The 17,366-nt window shown below is 41.9% G+C and overlaps 1 protein-coding gene across 13 annotated transcripts in view; it reads right to left on the bottom strand.

Moving 5' to 3' along the window:
* Nucleotides 1-17,366, bottom strand: part of KIAA1217 (KIAA1217 ortholog) — a 288,616-nt gene that overhangs the window by 78,620 nt on the left and 192,630 nt on the right. For 12 of the 13 annotated variants that reach the window (XM_054507338.2, XM_045874280.3, XM_054507339.2 and 9 more), the window contains one exon: nucleotides 14,066-14,159. In XM_054507338.2, the coding sequence (XP_054363313.1) occupies nucleotides 14,066-14,159 (94 nt within the window). Of the gene's footprint in view, nucleotides 1-4,921; nucleotides 7,477-14,065; nucleotides 14,160-17,366 lie in introns of those variants that run through there. The other variant, XM_045874285.3, reaches the window with a different exon arrangement.

Here is a 17,366-nt window from a genome sequence, read left to right on the forward strand (position 1 = left end):
CTCTCTCTCCCTTTTCTTCTTTCTTTCTTTTTTTTTTTTTGGTATAGCGAAGTGTGGCAATTTACTTATTTGTTTTTTGCAGAGTGTGATTTAATGTAAATATAGAAATGCTGTTATTGAACTTACATGTCGAGATGGCCTTACACATACGTTCACTGTATCTACATTTAAAATGCAAAAAAAGGTTTGGGTGGTTTTTTTAGTATTAAATGCGTTATATATAGAAGCTCCTATCTCTGGATAAAAATTTTCTGTCAAAATAAAAAAAATATATCAGAATACCACATTTGACTAATTTTTATGCTCTAGTCACAGAGTGATACTGAATAATAGAAACTTATTAGCATTTCACTAAATTTCTTCAGATCATTGTTACGAATAATAAAAATACAGAAACATTTTAAAACAACATATTTCAGGCTTAAAATGGTCAGATTAACATAATTATAGCCTTAGGTGGCCAACAGTGGCACATTTCTCATTTTCATGAGAACGCAGAGGTTCTCCCAGATCGCAAGCTAATAGGCTCCTTGGTCTAAATATATACAATAAAATCTAAAGCAAATTTCCGAAGCATTAAGATCGGAACCCTGGAGATATCTAGTAAGTAATTTGCACCGCAGTGGCACAGAGTTTTTTGTTTTGCTGTTACACAGCTGCTAGGAAATATTTTTAGATTTGCTTTTAAAGGCAAGCAAAAATGGTATCCACTGTGTAGATATGTATCCAGAATGTTCCCGCAGTCCCTACTGCGAGGAGTCCACCATGTACAGAATGTTCTCTCCGTCGCCTTCCTTCTTGTAAGTCAGTGCAAGGAACAGTCCTAGATGCTCACTCTAGACGAAACTATCAGACCCTGACCATGACACCCAAGGCTTTGGAGGCTTGCTTTATGAAAAACATGCACTGAAGTTTAAACAGGTCCCTGCTAATTCTGAATTACCTCATCATTGACATCGTTACGATTTCTTATTGTTGTTTGGGTTTTTGTTTAGCGGCTCTTCCTGTAATATCAAGGGCAAATGAAAATGTACCGGTTCAAAGAGTTAAATCAGAACAAGGAAAAGCATGAACTTTGATTTTGCAGGAAAAGAAAAAAAAAAGTAAAGAAAGAAATCAAGTACATGTGTCGATCAACCAACTGAGGGAAACATATTTTCTGTATTTCAGGAATATGGAGTGAGTTAGTGCTGCCCCACGATGAGAAGGCATCCTCTGGCTTAAACACACATTGGACAGTCACACCTTTTATCTGGAGAGGCCTCAAATAAATAAATCTGCACAGAAATAATTAATGAACAGCTCTTCTTTTGGGCCAAAAAACAAGGTGCTGGAGTTCTTGAGAAGCCTTAAACAAGAATTAGTTTTGATTCTGATGTCGAAACGGCTCATTTTTCTCAGTGACACAATCTTTAATGACATTTTGCTCTGTCTTCACAAGTCCCTGACTGATCTTTTGTCTTAAAGCCTTGGTTTTTACACTATTCACCACTTTGGCCATTTCCTCACACCCACTGTGTTATTACACATTTAATGGTTTTCTTTAAGTCCAGTTTAAATTGACTTTTTTTCTTTTACTTACTGTGATGAAGCAGTAATATTCATTAACTCTCCATTCTTTGTGCTGCTTACTTCTCTATTACTCATGAAGACATTACATGATTATTAAAATTTAAAAACCTGTTTTTCTACCTGCCACCGAAAATCACCGGTTCCGAGTGAAAAACAACTCTGAAAGTCATCTGAGCAGTAATACGTTAGTGTTTCAAGCAACGTCACGGCAGGGGCCATTTTCCTTAGCATGGAGGCTGACTTTTAAAAATGATGTTATAATACTACACAAGCCTTTTAAGCCAATATGTACTGTTTTATTCAAAGCATCTCATAATTTGAAGCAGTTGCTGTTTTTCAGTCGACTTGACGGCTTATTCTCCTTCAATAAAAATACTGGATCATCTAAATCTGGTTAGTTCATAATCCATTTATTTTTGGTCCAGGCCCATGCATTTCCAATTAATGAGCCCTGGTCCCACTATAGACATGCGCTGCGATGGAGAGGAGGTGAAGCCCAGCTTTATTCATCTACAACAATGGCTGGCTACGAGAAGGCAGACAGACAACATTTTCCGAGATCAATCAAGTGGGACCCAGAGGGGCCAGAACGAAAGCAGGGAAGCACTGGAGATGGGCAAAGGCTGGCCTAAGGGACAGGCAGGCTTGGGCTCTGGCCCTATGTTTGTCCCATCCTTATTTTGTGATCTTGTCATCCCAAGTCATTCCAACCATGCTAGGCCTCCTGAGTCTCACTGACAGGCGAGAGGTTATAAAAGATGATGTCTAGGGCCTTCTTTCCACCTCTGAAACCCCATGATTCTAAATAAGTCAGGCCTGTTTCTTGAGGTTGCACCAACTAGGTACCTCCTAGTCACAAATGTACGGTAGCAGACAGAGTCTTGCCCCTGCAAATTATGCGCAGGCAAAGGAATCGCTGACCTGATGGGGAGAAAAACAGGGCAGAGAGGAAACATCTTACCACCAGGTGGTATGTACCTTAAAAACATTTGTCTTCTCTGTAAAAAACTAATGTGTGCCCCCCCAAAATAATTTAAATAAAAGTAACACCTACTCACCTGAGAAATTTTAGAAAAAGTGTAAAGTGAAGAACAGTCACCTGGAAACCCTCTATAGGGCAAGATCCTGGACAGAGGGAGCCTGCCTGAACGGGATCAGAAACAATTTCCTAGAGTCTGAGTTACCTCGATGGGGACCCACAGAGAAGACAGAAAAGCAAAACCCCAGGAAGAAAATAGCATGTAGGTGCAAGGGTTACAACCTGAAAATACCAGGACATATGCTCCCAGTCAAAGGCAATTTCTGCTAACTTGCGTATTTACAAGAGCCAAGAAAAGGGATGTGGTTTGGATATCAAAGGGCAGGGATTGTAGGGTAAACCTCTCCCGAACTCTCCAGCACTGGCACAGAACTCTTTGGGAATGACCCCACTACCTGCCAAAGGAAGGTCCTGTTCCAATGGACTTTCAGTTGAGTTGGCTGTTCACCAGCCCTGGATTTTATGCAGAAATGGGGTTGGACGCTAGCTGTGTTGGTCCTAAAGCCCAAGCGCAGGGCTGCTATGAGCAGCTGTATCTCCTGTTGACTCTGTTGGCAATAATTACGTCGCATCACAAGTCACTGGGATGTTTCTGTGGCCGAGTGGATGCCTCAGTCTCCGGGAGGGGGTAGGGAGAGCCCCAGTCCCTGGTCCCGATGCTAGCTCCACTAGCTGTGCTAACTCCAGAACCCTCCACCTTCGACGTTATTCCATGTTCTTCCTGTCCTCCTCCCAATGGCTCCGCCGAAAGTCTGACAGGCTGGAGCCTGACATGTAGGCAGTTCTCTATTCAAAGACATTTTCTCACTTCCAGATCGAGCTCACGAATAAGCTCCCTGCTCTGGGGCCACGAAAACAGTTTTCCAGCAACACAGCACATGAAGCAAAGAAGGAAGGAGCAAAGAGGAAAGGGTAGTTTGCCTAAAACTCTCCCCACGCTATGTACTGTTTACCATTCTCATTTCACGCCGGGGAAGTTGTCATCAAGTCTCTGGAAAGACAACCAGTCTGATACTAGGTTTTGGATGCTACACTGTATCTCAGCCAACCAACCAACCAACCAATCAACCAACCAACCAATCAACCAACCAACCAACCAACCAACCAACCAACCAGCCAACCAAAAAAAAAAAAAACCCTCCAAAAGTGTACAAAATAATTTCTCTTGAGTTAAAAAAGCATTGCTTATTTGTAATTATTCCTTTCAAATTAAGTTGTCTGTATCTGATTCCAGACTTGGAGTTCCTGGCTACTGGTAAGAGAGTTGGTCTGGGTTTGAACTCCAGCTTTGCCACTTGCTATGGTGTGATCTTCTTAATTTTTTGGCCTCGGTTTTCCAATCAAAAAATGAGTCTACTTGTACCTATGAAGTCGAGTTATTCTGATGACTACATGAAATAATACATATTATTGAGACCACATTAGATAACAACTTTTCATGCACATGAACTCATCTCCGAATCGGGATAAAGGTATCCACAGGAATATGGATAAGCAGATCCATGCACATGTGAACCTTTAAAGGGAAACAGACTGATTTAAAAGGACACTGCTCTACAGAATTCCTTTTTAAAAAATGCAAAATATTGTGACCTAACTATTGCAAGAATAAGACAAAATAGTCATCTCAAGTACATATAATTTCTGCCAAAGCCTTTTTTCAAGCAGTCATTAAGCCTGATAAAATAGGATTATATCTGTTATATAAAATTGTAGAAGTTTTAAATGTTACTCATAAAGCTTACAATGATATTTCTTTTAAAAAAGTAAAAACCGAGACACAAGAGCTATTTGTAATTTAAAATTGAAAGTGTTTTTCACAAGGAAAAAACAATAAATAATTTTCCCTAGGATGTTGAAGGACACATACTCAGGTCCCCCTCCCACTGTTATCACATCTTCAAATTTTCTACATTTGTTTCAGAAACTAAATGTGAAGTCAACATCTTCATGAAAACACTGAAAATGGTCACAAAACACATACATCAGTGAGATCTGCACTAGCAGATAATGCTGACACCTTAAATCCTTTTTAAATTATAAGGTTACACAGAAACTATCACAGGATTTATAGATGGAAGACAGCCGAACATAATTTAAATGGCTTTTTAAAAAACAGACTATCGCCAATCACAAAGAAGTTTCCTTCTAAGCAGTGTGTTAAGAAGTGAAAATTAAAAACCTGGAATTTTAATTCCTCACTGAATTGAACTGAAATACGGAAGACCTGACTCAGTTGAAGGCAAATGTCCCACAGCATGACAAAAACAGTCTGAAAATTGTATTTTGTTATAAAGGTACAGTTCTTACCTTACATCTTCTGTGACCCTTTCTCTTCTAGAAGAAACTTTCCAGACTTGCAGAGACCTTGAAACCAGCCATCTCTCGAAGGCTTCCAGCTCTGCCTGTCTTTATGGTGACTAAATGCAAGGCTTGGGGTTTTTTTTTACAGAAGGAAGCTTTTAGTCAAAATATGTGGTTTAAAGGAGCAGTATCCACCCTTGTTAAAACCATTTCACGGACATTCAGAGGTTTTGTTTCTACTCTATGAAAGTTAAATCTGAGTAGGAAGGCATTTTTCCTGTCCCGGAAATCAGCATAACTAAAACCAATGCTTAGCTAACGAGAAATGTTTCTTCCATGTGTTCCGTCTGGCAGAAACTGCAAGCCATATCAAGGAAACACGTGATGTTTATAAATACAATATGGCTCATGTTGTCATAACCTCTCAATGACAAAAAAAAAAAAAAAGTGCAAGGAAAAGCAAGAAGCCACACAGCAGGAAAGATGAGATTTGTATCACTTGGAAGCTGCATATCAGATGTGCGTATATTAGCCTTTCTTGCTTCTTAGAAAATAAAATAAAGTCCAACTGGAAGCAGCTAGGGAGGGAGAAAATATCCCCCGTGTCCTGGATAGCCACTGTATTCAAATGTGTTTGCCTCGCTAATCATTTCAAGACGAGTAATTCCTTACCAATGGTAATGTAAACATCTTTTTGCCTGTCAGAAAAGCATGATATAAAGGGGGCATAATTAGATACATCACTCAAGTGAGTTCCCTTGTGTTAACTCAAGCAAATAATAGAATCGAGGCAAGGATTTCACAGAGCCTGGAACTGATGTGGAAACATCCAGATGTCTGTATCACGACTGGTTATGCACTTGTGGATTATTGACTTCGGACCTTCTGCTGGATTCAAAGATGTGTGAGGGCAGTTACCACACTTGCTCACTATTGTATCTTCAGAATCTTGCACGAGAGCCAGAATCAGAGGAAGGGTGCGGGCACATAATGTTTGGGTGAGTGAACCGGTGAACCTCGGAGCTAGGTTAACTGGTCTAAAGTCATCAGTCCTACTTTGTGAGTTTGGAGTATTTGGAGTATCCAATAGGAAAACACTGACTAAACTCAATCTACAAGTAAGATTTGTCCAACTGAGTTATAAATACAGCAAAACAAGATCTGTCTTATTTAATTTAGTATCCAGAGGTTAGCTTACTTTGTACCACAGGTGAATTTAACTCCTGAAAAGAAATTTTTTAAAAAGCAGATATGTATGCTTTTCTGACAATCACTTGTTTCAATCTGACCAATCTGTTATTCTCATCTTAAACTTGAGGGTTACTAACTGCTGTAAAGTTATATTGATAGGATGGGGAATTTGTTAGGACAGACAGATATTCTTATTTCTCATTTTGGTCAGGAACTACCACTGAGATAAGCTCGGGAATGTGTTGCAAACTCAAATGTTCACCATTTATATTTACAAATCATTGTACTGATCTCAGCAAAGAGGGCATTAACTGAAAGTTTGTGACAGGAAAAGTGCTGAAGCTGAACCTCATTTTTATCCAGACAGTTAAGGAGAATTTCCTCATTGTTGGAGGGAAACACAGGGAGCAGGAAGATGAACTGAATGGGAACTTCACCCCAAAAGAAGCTAAGGGTTGAAAAAGAACTGAAGGTGTGTCCATGGCAGGCAGGAAAAGGTGAGTGCGCCAAGGGAGGGAGGTAGACAGGCAAGGTTCTGGGGAGGTTCAGAGAGGCTTGGAAAAGGGAGGAGGTAAGGAAGTCTTGATGAAGATGGTAGCTTTTGAATTAGGTCTTCACACATGGGTGGAACACGGACACTGACGGAGAAGGCAGCAGAGTGGGGAAGGACGGTCATGACCACCAAAGGGAGCAAGAAGGCCAGTTCTTGGAGTTGGCCTGCCTGGCTCCTAATCCAATTCCACACAGAAGAGCTGTGTGGCTTCGAGCAAGTTCCCTAACCTCTCTGATCTTCAGCTCCCACATCTAAAACCGGGGATAACAAGAATTCCCCTCACACTGGGTTGTTTTGGAAATCAAATGAGAATGAATACAAGCACAATGCTCAGTGCAGAACCTGGCCTGGAATTGGTATATTTTGAATGCTAGTCATTAATACCACGGTCACTGGTGGTGGGTCAAGGAGAAGAACTGTGAATGACTGAAAGAGGATTAGCTAGGAGTATTTCCAGAAACTTCCATTTCTATGGGATTCTCTTCTCTTCCATTTCTTTTTATTTTATTTATTTATTTGAGAGAGAGAGAGAGAGCACAAGCAGGTGGAGGGGCACAGGGAGAGGGAGAAACAGACTTACTGCTGAGCAGGGAGCCTGATGCGGGACTCAATCCCAGGACCCTGGGATCCTGACCTGAGCTGAAGGCAGATGCTTAACCACCTGAGCCACAGAGGCGCTCCTCTTCTCTTCCATTTCTACAGGGTTACTTTATCCCTCCCCAAATCCCAGAACCCTCCTCTCAACCAGAACACTGCCCCATGGAAAAAAGAGTTCTAAGGCATAGACATTTAGATATACATACTAAATGACATATACTTCTTCTTCTTTCATTTTTTTAGGGGGTGGTTGGAGGTATCTTTTTAGCCTGGTCAAAAGAGAACAAAATGGAACAAAGTTAAATATAAAAAGCTGCTATGAAATAGACACATAACAGAGTTAAGTGAAACAAATATTAAGAAAGGATATTTTATGGGCTCTAAAATCTCATTAGGAGCATCATTTCAAAACTTGAAAAACTTTAATAGAAATATCAAGGAAGGGAGGCTACAGCTGAATAGAGAGAATCAGAAAGAACTGGGTTCAATTCCAATGTCTGACATTTACCAGCTGCGTGGGCCTGGGAAACACTCATTGCCCTCAGCTGCATCATCGATAAAAATGGAGTCAGTATACCCCCTTGGTGGAGTTATTGACTAATCAGTATGTAATAAAGTATTTAACACATTGCCTGCTGTGTAGATACAAAAAGGGCTGTTATCTTACATCCAGAAAAACAATGGTCTAGAATGAATACTATTCGTACTCTGTCTCCTGACTCCACAGAGAAATGAATAGAATTCACAGAAATTATTACCATCTTGCCCCCCCCCCCCAAGTCAAAGTGGAGCATCTGACAAAAAGATGAAAGTAGGAAAACCAAAAAGAGAGGCCAGGAACGAAGCCAACACACAAAATGCACGCCGCGAAGGCCTATACGCTTGTTGTGGGCGGGCCACACATTTAATTCTAAGCTTTAGAGTAGCAACACAAAGAGGGAAAATGATCACTTTCAAGATTCAAAGTGTCCATATGACAGAAATAAACCAGGAAAAGTGCAACTATTTCTGGTGATGAGAACAGAGGTATTTTTACAGTGGGTTCTCGTTAATGACGGAAAATGAATAATACAGCAATCGCGGCACTATGGTTTTAGTAGTCTGTGCGTGCTGGGTTTACGCTCACCGTGGTTAAGACGTTGCAGCTGACTTTGGGAGGGATACAGAGATAAACACGAGACGGTTTGCACCTTTGGAGAATTTACAGTCTTGCCGATGAGATGCACATGCATCTAAATGGTTATAACACCAGAACAACATGCCACATGCCCCCAGATGGGAAAGATGAATTCTGCCAGAGCATTAGGGGAAGCTTCGTTCAAGTAGGTGGTCTTTTATTTGGCCTTGAAAACAAGTTTTTATGTTTTATCATCTCGATATGGAAATTTTCAACCACTCGGAAACAGAAGAGAAAATCTGATGAACTCCCATCATCCATCTGTGACATTTTTCCGCAGTTTACCAATTTTGTTTCACCTATGTCTGCTTTTTTGGTTTACTCTGTTAGGATGTTTTTAAGCAAATCCCATTCATCGTGTCATTTAGCCTCTAAATACTTAGTAAGTCTCATTTTGCAAAACATAACCACCAAGCCATTATTTTACCCAATGGAATGACCAGTTATCCCTTAACATCACCTGATTCCTTTTTTCTTTAAAGGTTTTATTTATGTATTTGAGAGAAAGACAGAATGAGTGGAGAAGGGCAGAGGGAGGGGGAGAAAGAATGTAAAGCAGACTCCACACTGAGCACAGAGCCCAACTCGGGGTTTGATCCCATGACCTCAAGATCATGACCTGAGCCGAAACCAAGAGTCAGACACTTAACTGACTGAGCCACACAGGTGCCCCAACATCACCTGATTCTTAACCCATGTTCAAATTTCCCAGAGTTTCAAAGATGTCTTTGACAGTTGGTTGTTCCAGTCAGGATCCCAACATGGTGCACATGACCTGGGAAATGTACAGTGTCTCCACCCACTTTTTTTCAGGCCAGCGGTTTATTGAAGGAATCAGGCAATTGTCCTGTTGTATGTTAGATGGAAGGAATTTTGAAAGGCAGATCTGTGGGGAGGGAGAAGGCACTTCAGAAATCCGGAGTAAGAACTGTGAAGTGGCTCTGCTTGGGTGTTGGGATGCAGATGATACTGACCATCAGCCTGTGCTATTCTTTGTGCGTTGGGATGATGGGCTTAGGGGGATGCCTTGGGAAGCAGTTTTTGGACTGGGGTAAGATGAGTTGGCAGCCTGGCTAAAGGCTGTTGCATGACTGATAGCTAGAAAAATACTGAGTGCTAAAACTAGAGCAGCAGAGCAGTGTTGCTAAGAGCCGGGAATCTGGAGCCCACCTGCCTGGGTTCAGTCTCAGCTCTGCCACTCTCTAGCTGTGTGGTCTTGGGCAAATTTCTTAACATACCTAAACAACTGTGTTCTGAGCTGTCAACAGGAGGGCTTATACCAATACCTGCCTCAAAATGTTGACTTTGGGATTAAATGAGATCACTCATAAGAGTGCTTAGTAAAATACTCAAAAAAGTTAGCTATCATGAGAACAGTGTTGCAGGGATGGCAGAAGGGGCATCCGTTAAGAGGCCTTGCCCAATGGCCTGGACCAGCTCTGGTGACTGGGGGATGTGTTCAGAAACAGGAGTTAGGCAATCAAAGAATCACTGGTAACTCAACTTTTTAAATCTCTTCTTCCCCACCCCTCAAAATGCACACACACACCCCCTATCAATGTCACTCTACCTTGTCTAAACATAGAAAAAGCAAGCAGGAAAGGGACTTTAAAGAAAAAAAAAGATTAGAATTTTTTTTCTTCAACAGGATACAATGGAAACACTGGAAGAATATCCATGTGGAGATAGCCACTTGGAAGATGAACACTGGGCTCTTGAAGTCTGGAGAGATGGCAGGGCTGGCGTTATAGTTTCAAGGGTCATCCACATTGATGTAATGGTTAAGTCAGCAGTAAGATAAAAACCACAAGTGTAAAGATGCAAATTAAAAAAAAAAAGCAAATTGAAACACACACACACACACACACACACTGGTGAAGTCCACCTGAGCACACTGACGACCATTTAGGGGCAGGAGAAAGAAGACTTAGTGAATGAAGCAGGCTGAGATGTGTTTGAACGTAAGCAAGGCATTTAGAAATGGCAGTGTAAATAGAAACCAAGGTTTCTAAGGAGACCATTCATGGGTGTCAAAGGCAGAGCTGAAATAAAAGAGGTCTGGGAGGCAGAGACTGATTGTGGTATTAGGACATAATTTAAGATGGACGGCCAGGTCTGGGGGGGGTATTCTAAACGCAAATCTGGGAGCTGTACAAATGAAAGACATACAAGAGGGAAAGAACTGAATCATGGGAGCAGAAAATCTCAGGAAGTCATCTCAAAGTGTGTTGGACGGTGGAAAAGCCCCCAAACTGTGAGAAAGCCACTGGGTTTGGTGAACAGGAAGTCCCTGGTACCCTCTGAGAGCCCCCAAATGGAATAGCTCATCTCTGAGTTGTACATTTGTGAATGACAAGCCCTGTGAGTGCATACATAATTTTGCAAGAGGGCCTCTTCCATCTGGTGAGCTCAGTCCCTTGGGAACTAAATTTCAAAGCTACTCTCTAATTTTGTAAGGAAACAAAAGTCACGTGATTAAATTAGATCGGGGAGATTTGCACCCACGTGCAAAGAATCAGGAGCCGGGTGTGCTCCGTTCCAGAAGAGAACCGCAAGTCTCCGTCCACAGACAAGCCTCCGAAGGGCTCAGCTAGACGCTACCTGAAAACCTAGACACAGGTTTTCCCCACCAGGCATGTATTCGGTGCAGGTTTTGGGGCCCACAACCTCCAAGGTAATACTTTCGTCTAACAGGCTTCCTGAGTAACACCACTGCCATCATTAAACTGCTCTGGTGAACTGACCACTGTAGATTCGGAGTCTCCCATTTTCCTTGGTTTCACAGGTTAAGATCTTAAATGCATTGTTTAAAGACAGTCTCGGAGGCCACCGAAGAGTTCCGGTGTTGCCATTTTTGCGTCTCTGCTCGATCCAACCAATGTCTTTCCTGCTATGCGTGTTTACGGATAACGAATGGGCAGCAGGACGGGCTGTCCCAGGCTGCATCTGGAGGCTGGTGGTTGAAGGCGAATAACATCAGGCGCGGGGCTGCGTCCCTGACTCAAGCGAGTAGTTATCATCAAATTCCTTCACGGCCACGCGCACATTGCAAACACACGGAAGGAGGGAGCTCCCCTAAACCCACCATGTGGCTTGGTTTAGTCTACAGCCATTGATCCTTGCTCTGTTCTCTCTTTCTGTTGTTCACCATAAGTGATGGGGGAATGCAGCTGGGCTCCAGGCCGGGCTCAGCCAAGCCTCCTTCCCTTTAAAGGCAAGGCAGCTACATTCGTGGAGAAGGAGAGAGAATTTCAACCTCCACAGCCAAAAGGTGAGGCTGAGGGAGTGCCATGTCTGTTAGCTTCTGGAATCTGTGACTAGGGGCCAAGTCACAAATTGCAGGCATGATCACACCTCGTTGGTTTTAAAAACCACATTCTACTTCTCGTGTCTAAGTAGTCTTCTCAGAAACCTAAAAGCGTGTCTAGGAGTTGGATGGTGAACATTTGTTGTCTTGTCATCTGGGGGCAACAGTTGATGTCCTCACACAAAAAAATGCTGCTGGAAGGAGGCTGTGGGCAACACAGAAAGATCGCTAGGGTCTGGTCTAAGAGTAAAAGCAGAACAACTTGACTAAAACCCATAGCAAACGTTCTGAATTCTAATAGGCTTTGTCCATATGGTTGATATTTGAGTCTCTACGTGCACACTGCTGGTCCTTATGTCGGTACCACATCTGCTTAAGAGTTAAAACAGGTGTCCTCCCCAGCCATAAACAAGATTTTCAGAGGCGATGCTGGGGCCCCTGTGTGGGCTCTACGTAACAGAAACAGATCTCTGAGCGTTAGACATACCAAAAAAATAAAGATATCCAGGAGAACAAAGACTCTTAAGATTGTCATTAAGAAAGAATAACGAAATAATAAAAAGCAAGGGTCCTGTAACAGTCCATGTTTCATGATCAGCATGACTCAATCTGTCTTCACGTGGTGCTGGTTTACATTTAAAGTGTAACTAACTAAAAATAAGACTCAAAATCCTAGATTTTCTCAAGTAGCAACACAGCCTTCACTTCAAATCACACATCATTTCTGACATAAAAAAAAATCAGCAACTGAGGACGTAAGAGGCCTTTTCCTCCCAAAGTGTGGGCTCTGATCCCACAACGTCATCACTCATATTCCAGTCTAGAATTCCCTAGAAATTCTTCCAGCACTTTCTATCAGACCTCCTGGCCTCTTGGTCCTAAACTCACACACCGTGTAGGGTAGGCAGAACAATGGTCCCCCAAAGATGTCTGCTTCCTAATCCACCGAACCTCTGACTACACAAGGAAGGGGGATTAAGTTGCTCATCAGTTGACCTTAAGATAAGGAGATTATTCTGGGGCACTGGGTGGGCCCAGCATAATCACAAATGTCCTTAAATGTGGAAGAGGGAGGGTTAGAGATGTGATAATGGAAGCTGGGTGAGAGAGATGCTATTTGGCCGAGTCTGAAGATGGAAAGAGGGGACCGCAAGGCGAGGGACCTGCGTGATCTCTCGAAGCTGGGGGAAGAAAAAGGAAACATTCTCTCTAGAACTTCCAGAAAGGAAAGCTGATGTTCTGCTGCTGACCCCCTGAGTTTACAGCCCACTGAGGACCATGTGGGACTTCTGACCTTTAGAACTGTTAAGACAGTAAGTCTGTGTCATTTTAAGCTAGGAAACGTGTATTAATTTGTTACAACAGCAATAGCAAACCGATACATTCTGTCCGGGAAGCAGAGACAACCTCATCTCGGGAATGCAACTACGATGCTAGGCAATGCCTGGGCTTCTTTAGCAAGAAGACCTATTCATTTACTTTTCTCCTAGTTAAACTCCAGCATCCAGCAGAGTGCTAGTCCTCAGAAAGGACGGTTATAAAATGGTGCAGCATCGTCTAAATTTGTGTGTGTGGTGGGGAGGAGGTACAGCTGGAGAGGAATAGCACTATTGTTAGAAACTGAGTCCCTTTTTTAGTGAACCTGCCTTAATATGACTTTAAAAATCTGTCTTTTCTGTTTCCCTGTTCTTTTCTCTTCAAAACACCCCTGGGTGCTTTGAATGTTTGGATAATCTTCAGAGATGATCTAAATCTAGAGAATTTCAGCTGCCACATCGTGCAGATTTTTGGACAATGCCTTCGACGGGATTCAGATAAGGTTTGATAATATTTAATACAACAGTCGTGAATTAGAAGGTGAATAATTTAGTGAGAATGCTAGGGCTTGCTTGGAAGAGCTGATGTAAGAATATTTATAGATTCTACATGGAATCGTACATGGGGATTTTGTTGTTGGTGTTTGTAAGTTAGTTTTGTTTTCATTAGAGAAAAAACAGCAAGAAATCCTCTGAATAAGTTAATGCATATGGACCAAGGATGCTTTTAGGAAAATGATTTTCAGGATCCCCTTGGAGTGAGGGCACAACTCAACTCCGTGCTTAGAGATAAATGAGGATGCATCGGGCCCTATTTCAGCCCATCTGCCCCAAATATCCGGGAAATCTGATTTCTTTACCAAGGCACAAATCATGAGTCATCAGACAAGATGAGCGGTGAGAAGCCTTGAAACCCGGTGGTGGGGTGTGACTGCATCAGGAGACGGTGCCAGAAAAAGGGATGGCCTGACCTATCGAATACAATTAAAAATAGAACAGGAACACTTACCCTCATGTCTCCGTTCACAGTTTTCGGTGTGTGGTTGAATGCATGTGCGGGGTCCTTGTTGTACACTTTGAGGAGCGATCTGTCCTGAATGTTCCTGGAATCAAAAACATCAATGACTATGGCAGATGAAAGGAGCCTTACTTTGGCCATTTCTTTTGCCTGCCCTGCAGAATCAGGTAAAAGACACCAACAGACAATCCAACTGTTGTCAACAGTCAACTGGGCAAAAAGTTCTTTCACCATAAAATGGGCAAAAATAAATAAGGAAAAGGAGAAAAGTGATTCCAGTTTTCTTGCCCGTTTTTGTTCCTCAGGAAAGTATTCGTCTTTCCCTGCAGTCCTCCACCCACAAATATCGGTTAGCGTGGACTTTCTTTCAAGATCTGAGCAAGGAAAGCTAACACTTTCAGGGACAATAAAGCTCTAATCCTTATACGATGTTCAAAGAGATTTGGTTAATATTTAAATATTTAATAGTTTACTTTGCCCAAACACCTGGTTTTCTGCTTATCTCATGAATGCACACAAAGGAAAATGGTTTTTCCTTCAAACACTTTCGGCAAGGAACAGAAAATGTTATTTGCAGTCCAGGAAGAAAAAAAAAGTACCACCAAGATCAAAACTAGCATCTTTACAATGCCTTTTTTCTCCTTCCACAGTGGCTATTAAAAATACTCATCCACATACAAGTGGGCTGACTGGACGTGCAGAGTGTTTAGAAGGAATAGCAGCAGATCGAGTCTTCTGCTTGTCTGTTTCTCCTTCTGAGCCCGGCATTTAGAGCCCGGGAGTCAGTCATACCACAACAAAGGACAGAAGCCCCACATCTTGCTCAGAGCCTACCTTAGAATTATTTAAGAGCACAGGAATGTCTACGAAGTCCTTCTCCCTCCACATTCAGCTTTTATCAGCAGAAGGGCCACCCCACGCACTTTCAGCCCCGTCTACACTGCGTCCTTCCAAGGCCGGCGCGCGGAGCTCGGGGCCGTGTGTGCAGGGAGATGCATTCCTTTCCTCCAGGTGCAGCCACACGTTCTGTGGGCTGATCGCAATCTCTGCGATTACTGGGTTATGTTTTGTTTTAAATGGAGTGGAGGATTCTTGGACTAGTCTTGCTTCCCTTCGTTAAGTATCTGTCAGTAATGGCTTTGAAGCAATGACTAGCCCAAGCTTGCAGGGCTGCTCCAGACTTCAAGTAGCTCGTTACGAGCCAGCTTAAGGGGGAGCATGCAGCCCTTGTTATTAAAGGGGCTAGCTTACTATGAAGGCAAGAGCTCACAGAAGGTGAGGACATGGGGATTCACTAAAGGGACCCCCCCCAACCCCCGCCGTGGCTTTGGGGGGGTGGCAGGTTACAAGTGACAATATGAACAAAATGAAAACCTTACTTGAGCAGTGAACAAAACTTAGTGTGATTCTGAAGGTATTAAAAATACATGAAGTTGGTTTATGATTAATTTAGAAACAGGCTCATCCAAGATGAACCAACAGTAAAGGCCTAGATTGCATTTACCATGGCAACATTTACAACACGGAATTTTAACCTGAACTCTCCGTAGCATTTCCCTAAGGAAAATACGAAGAACCCAACCGAGTGACGAAATAGTTAAATGTTTAACCAATACACTCTCACTTCAAAAACATTGGATGTGAAAGGAAATTTGTCTCTGGCTCAGAATATTGAAGCCATTGTCTTCAGTGACAATCTACATGGTCCATTTTTGGAGGGGAGAGAGATAATCTATATAATGTTGTTGGTGAAATTCATTCTACCATTCATATAAAATATAACTGAGACATTTTATGCATTAAGCAAAGAGACAGAAGAATTCTTTGGAAAAGACAGACATAGGATCACCTAGCATAAACATTATATTCATCACCAAATAAAACACTTTATCCACTTAAATATTTTTAGATCCATTTTTATAGGTAAATCAAAATACTGAAAAGTAAAATTAGTGACAAACTTATAAATCGATGACTTTCCCATTAAACATCTTAAATTAGATTTTAAAAAACGACTTTCACAAATGTAAACATATTAACTGAAAATTATTGATGTTGAAAGAAAGGATCCTGTCTTCTCTCAAGCACTATTTTCATCTGTTTTATCAACTGACTTTGCATCAAGGAGAATCATCTCAGTTCGAAAGTTGGGGGCACCTTTTCCCCTTTGTCCTCCCTCCCATTTCTCTCTCTGCAACTTCCTCGCGACACTCGGGGAGAACTCGTGAAGGGAGCCCTAGCAGTAACGCTTTGAGGTTTGGGAAAGGCTCTAGAAAATCATGACTCTATGCAATTTAAAAATGCTTGCATGAAAAAAATAAGTAAGTAAAAATGTTTGCATGGGCTGCAAGACAGTGGGGTCCAATTGTTCCTAATAACCTCATCAGGCTTGAACTCCATAATCAAAAGTCGCTTTATGTAGTTTCATACGGATTTATTATTACCATTTCTCTCCAGTCCTCTCACTGCAAAACATGGAAATTCAAGAAGATAGCTGTAAAACAGCATGCCCATATGAAAACACTACATGGGGCTATATGACCACAAACATACTCCTTAGATACACAATGTGATGACTTCATGTTTAAGTTCATGCTCTGTAAATTCCATTCTTTTTTTTTTTTTTGTGACAGGCTGATTAATAATTTATTTCAAAAAACAAACATGAATTTTCTGATACCCATGAATATTTAAACACGCTTTTTAAAGATGTAGCACCTGTTCCTTAGGGCACGCGTCAAACCATGAAAGCCCTAAATTACTTGTATAGTTTGGCACACACCTAAATATGTCATTTGCGATCATTGTGAGGTATTTATCAGTTGTTCTCATTTGTTATGCACTGGAGGCATACTGTTTAAAAGTGGTTTCTGTTAATTTCCTAATGAAGAAACAGGGCATCCTGCTCTCCCCTTGGGGAAGGGATCCCAAAGTCCAAGTCGTGGACCAGATCAGTTGGGTGGGAACGTTCTGAGGGGATAAAAAAAAAAAAACCTCTTCACAAAAGGATGTGGACAGTCAGGTCTGGGGCTGCGCTTGGAAATGAAGTGGCTGTGGGATCTTGAATAAGTCCCTTAACTTTTATGCATCTGAGTTTCTGGTCCCATAAAACAAAAGGGCTGAATTAGTCACTCAATATTCTTTTTTAAGTTCTAAAATGTCTAGGAGCTCTACTAGCGACGCCTTGTTTGTGCTAATTCAAGGCTGGTTTGTCAGGCTGTTTGGCTGGGAGAGATTGGATGGGTCCCGTCTGCTCTAGACACAACACCGTCATGGTGGATACAGATGCCTT

This window comes from Mirounga angustirostris, unplaced genomic scaffold (assembly GCF_029215605.1).
Source record: "Mirounga angustirostris isolate CCGP_5_RB_7025 unplaced genomic scaffold, mMirAng1.0.hap1 SCAF_5, whole genome shotgun sequence".
NCBI classification, from domain to species: Eukaryota; Metazoa; Chordata; class Mammalia; order Carnivora; family Phocidae; genus Mirounga; species Mirounga angustirostris.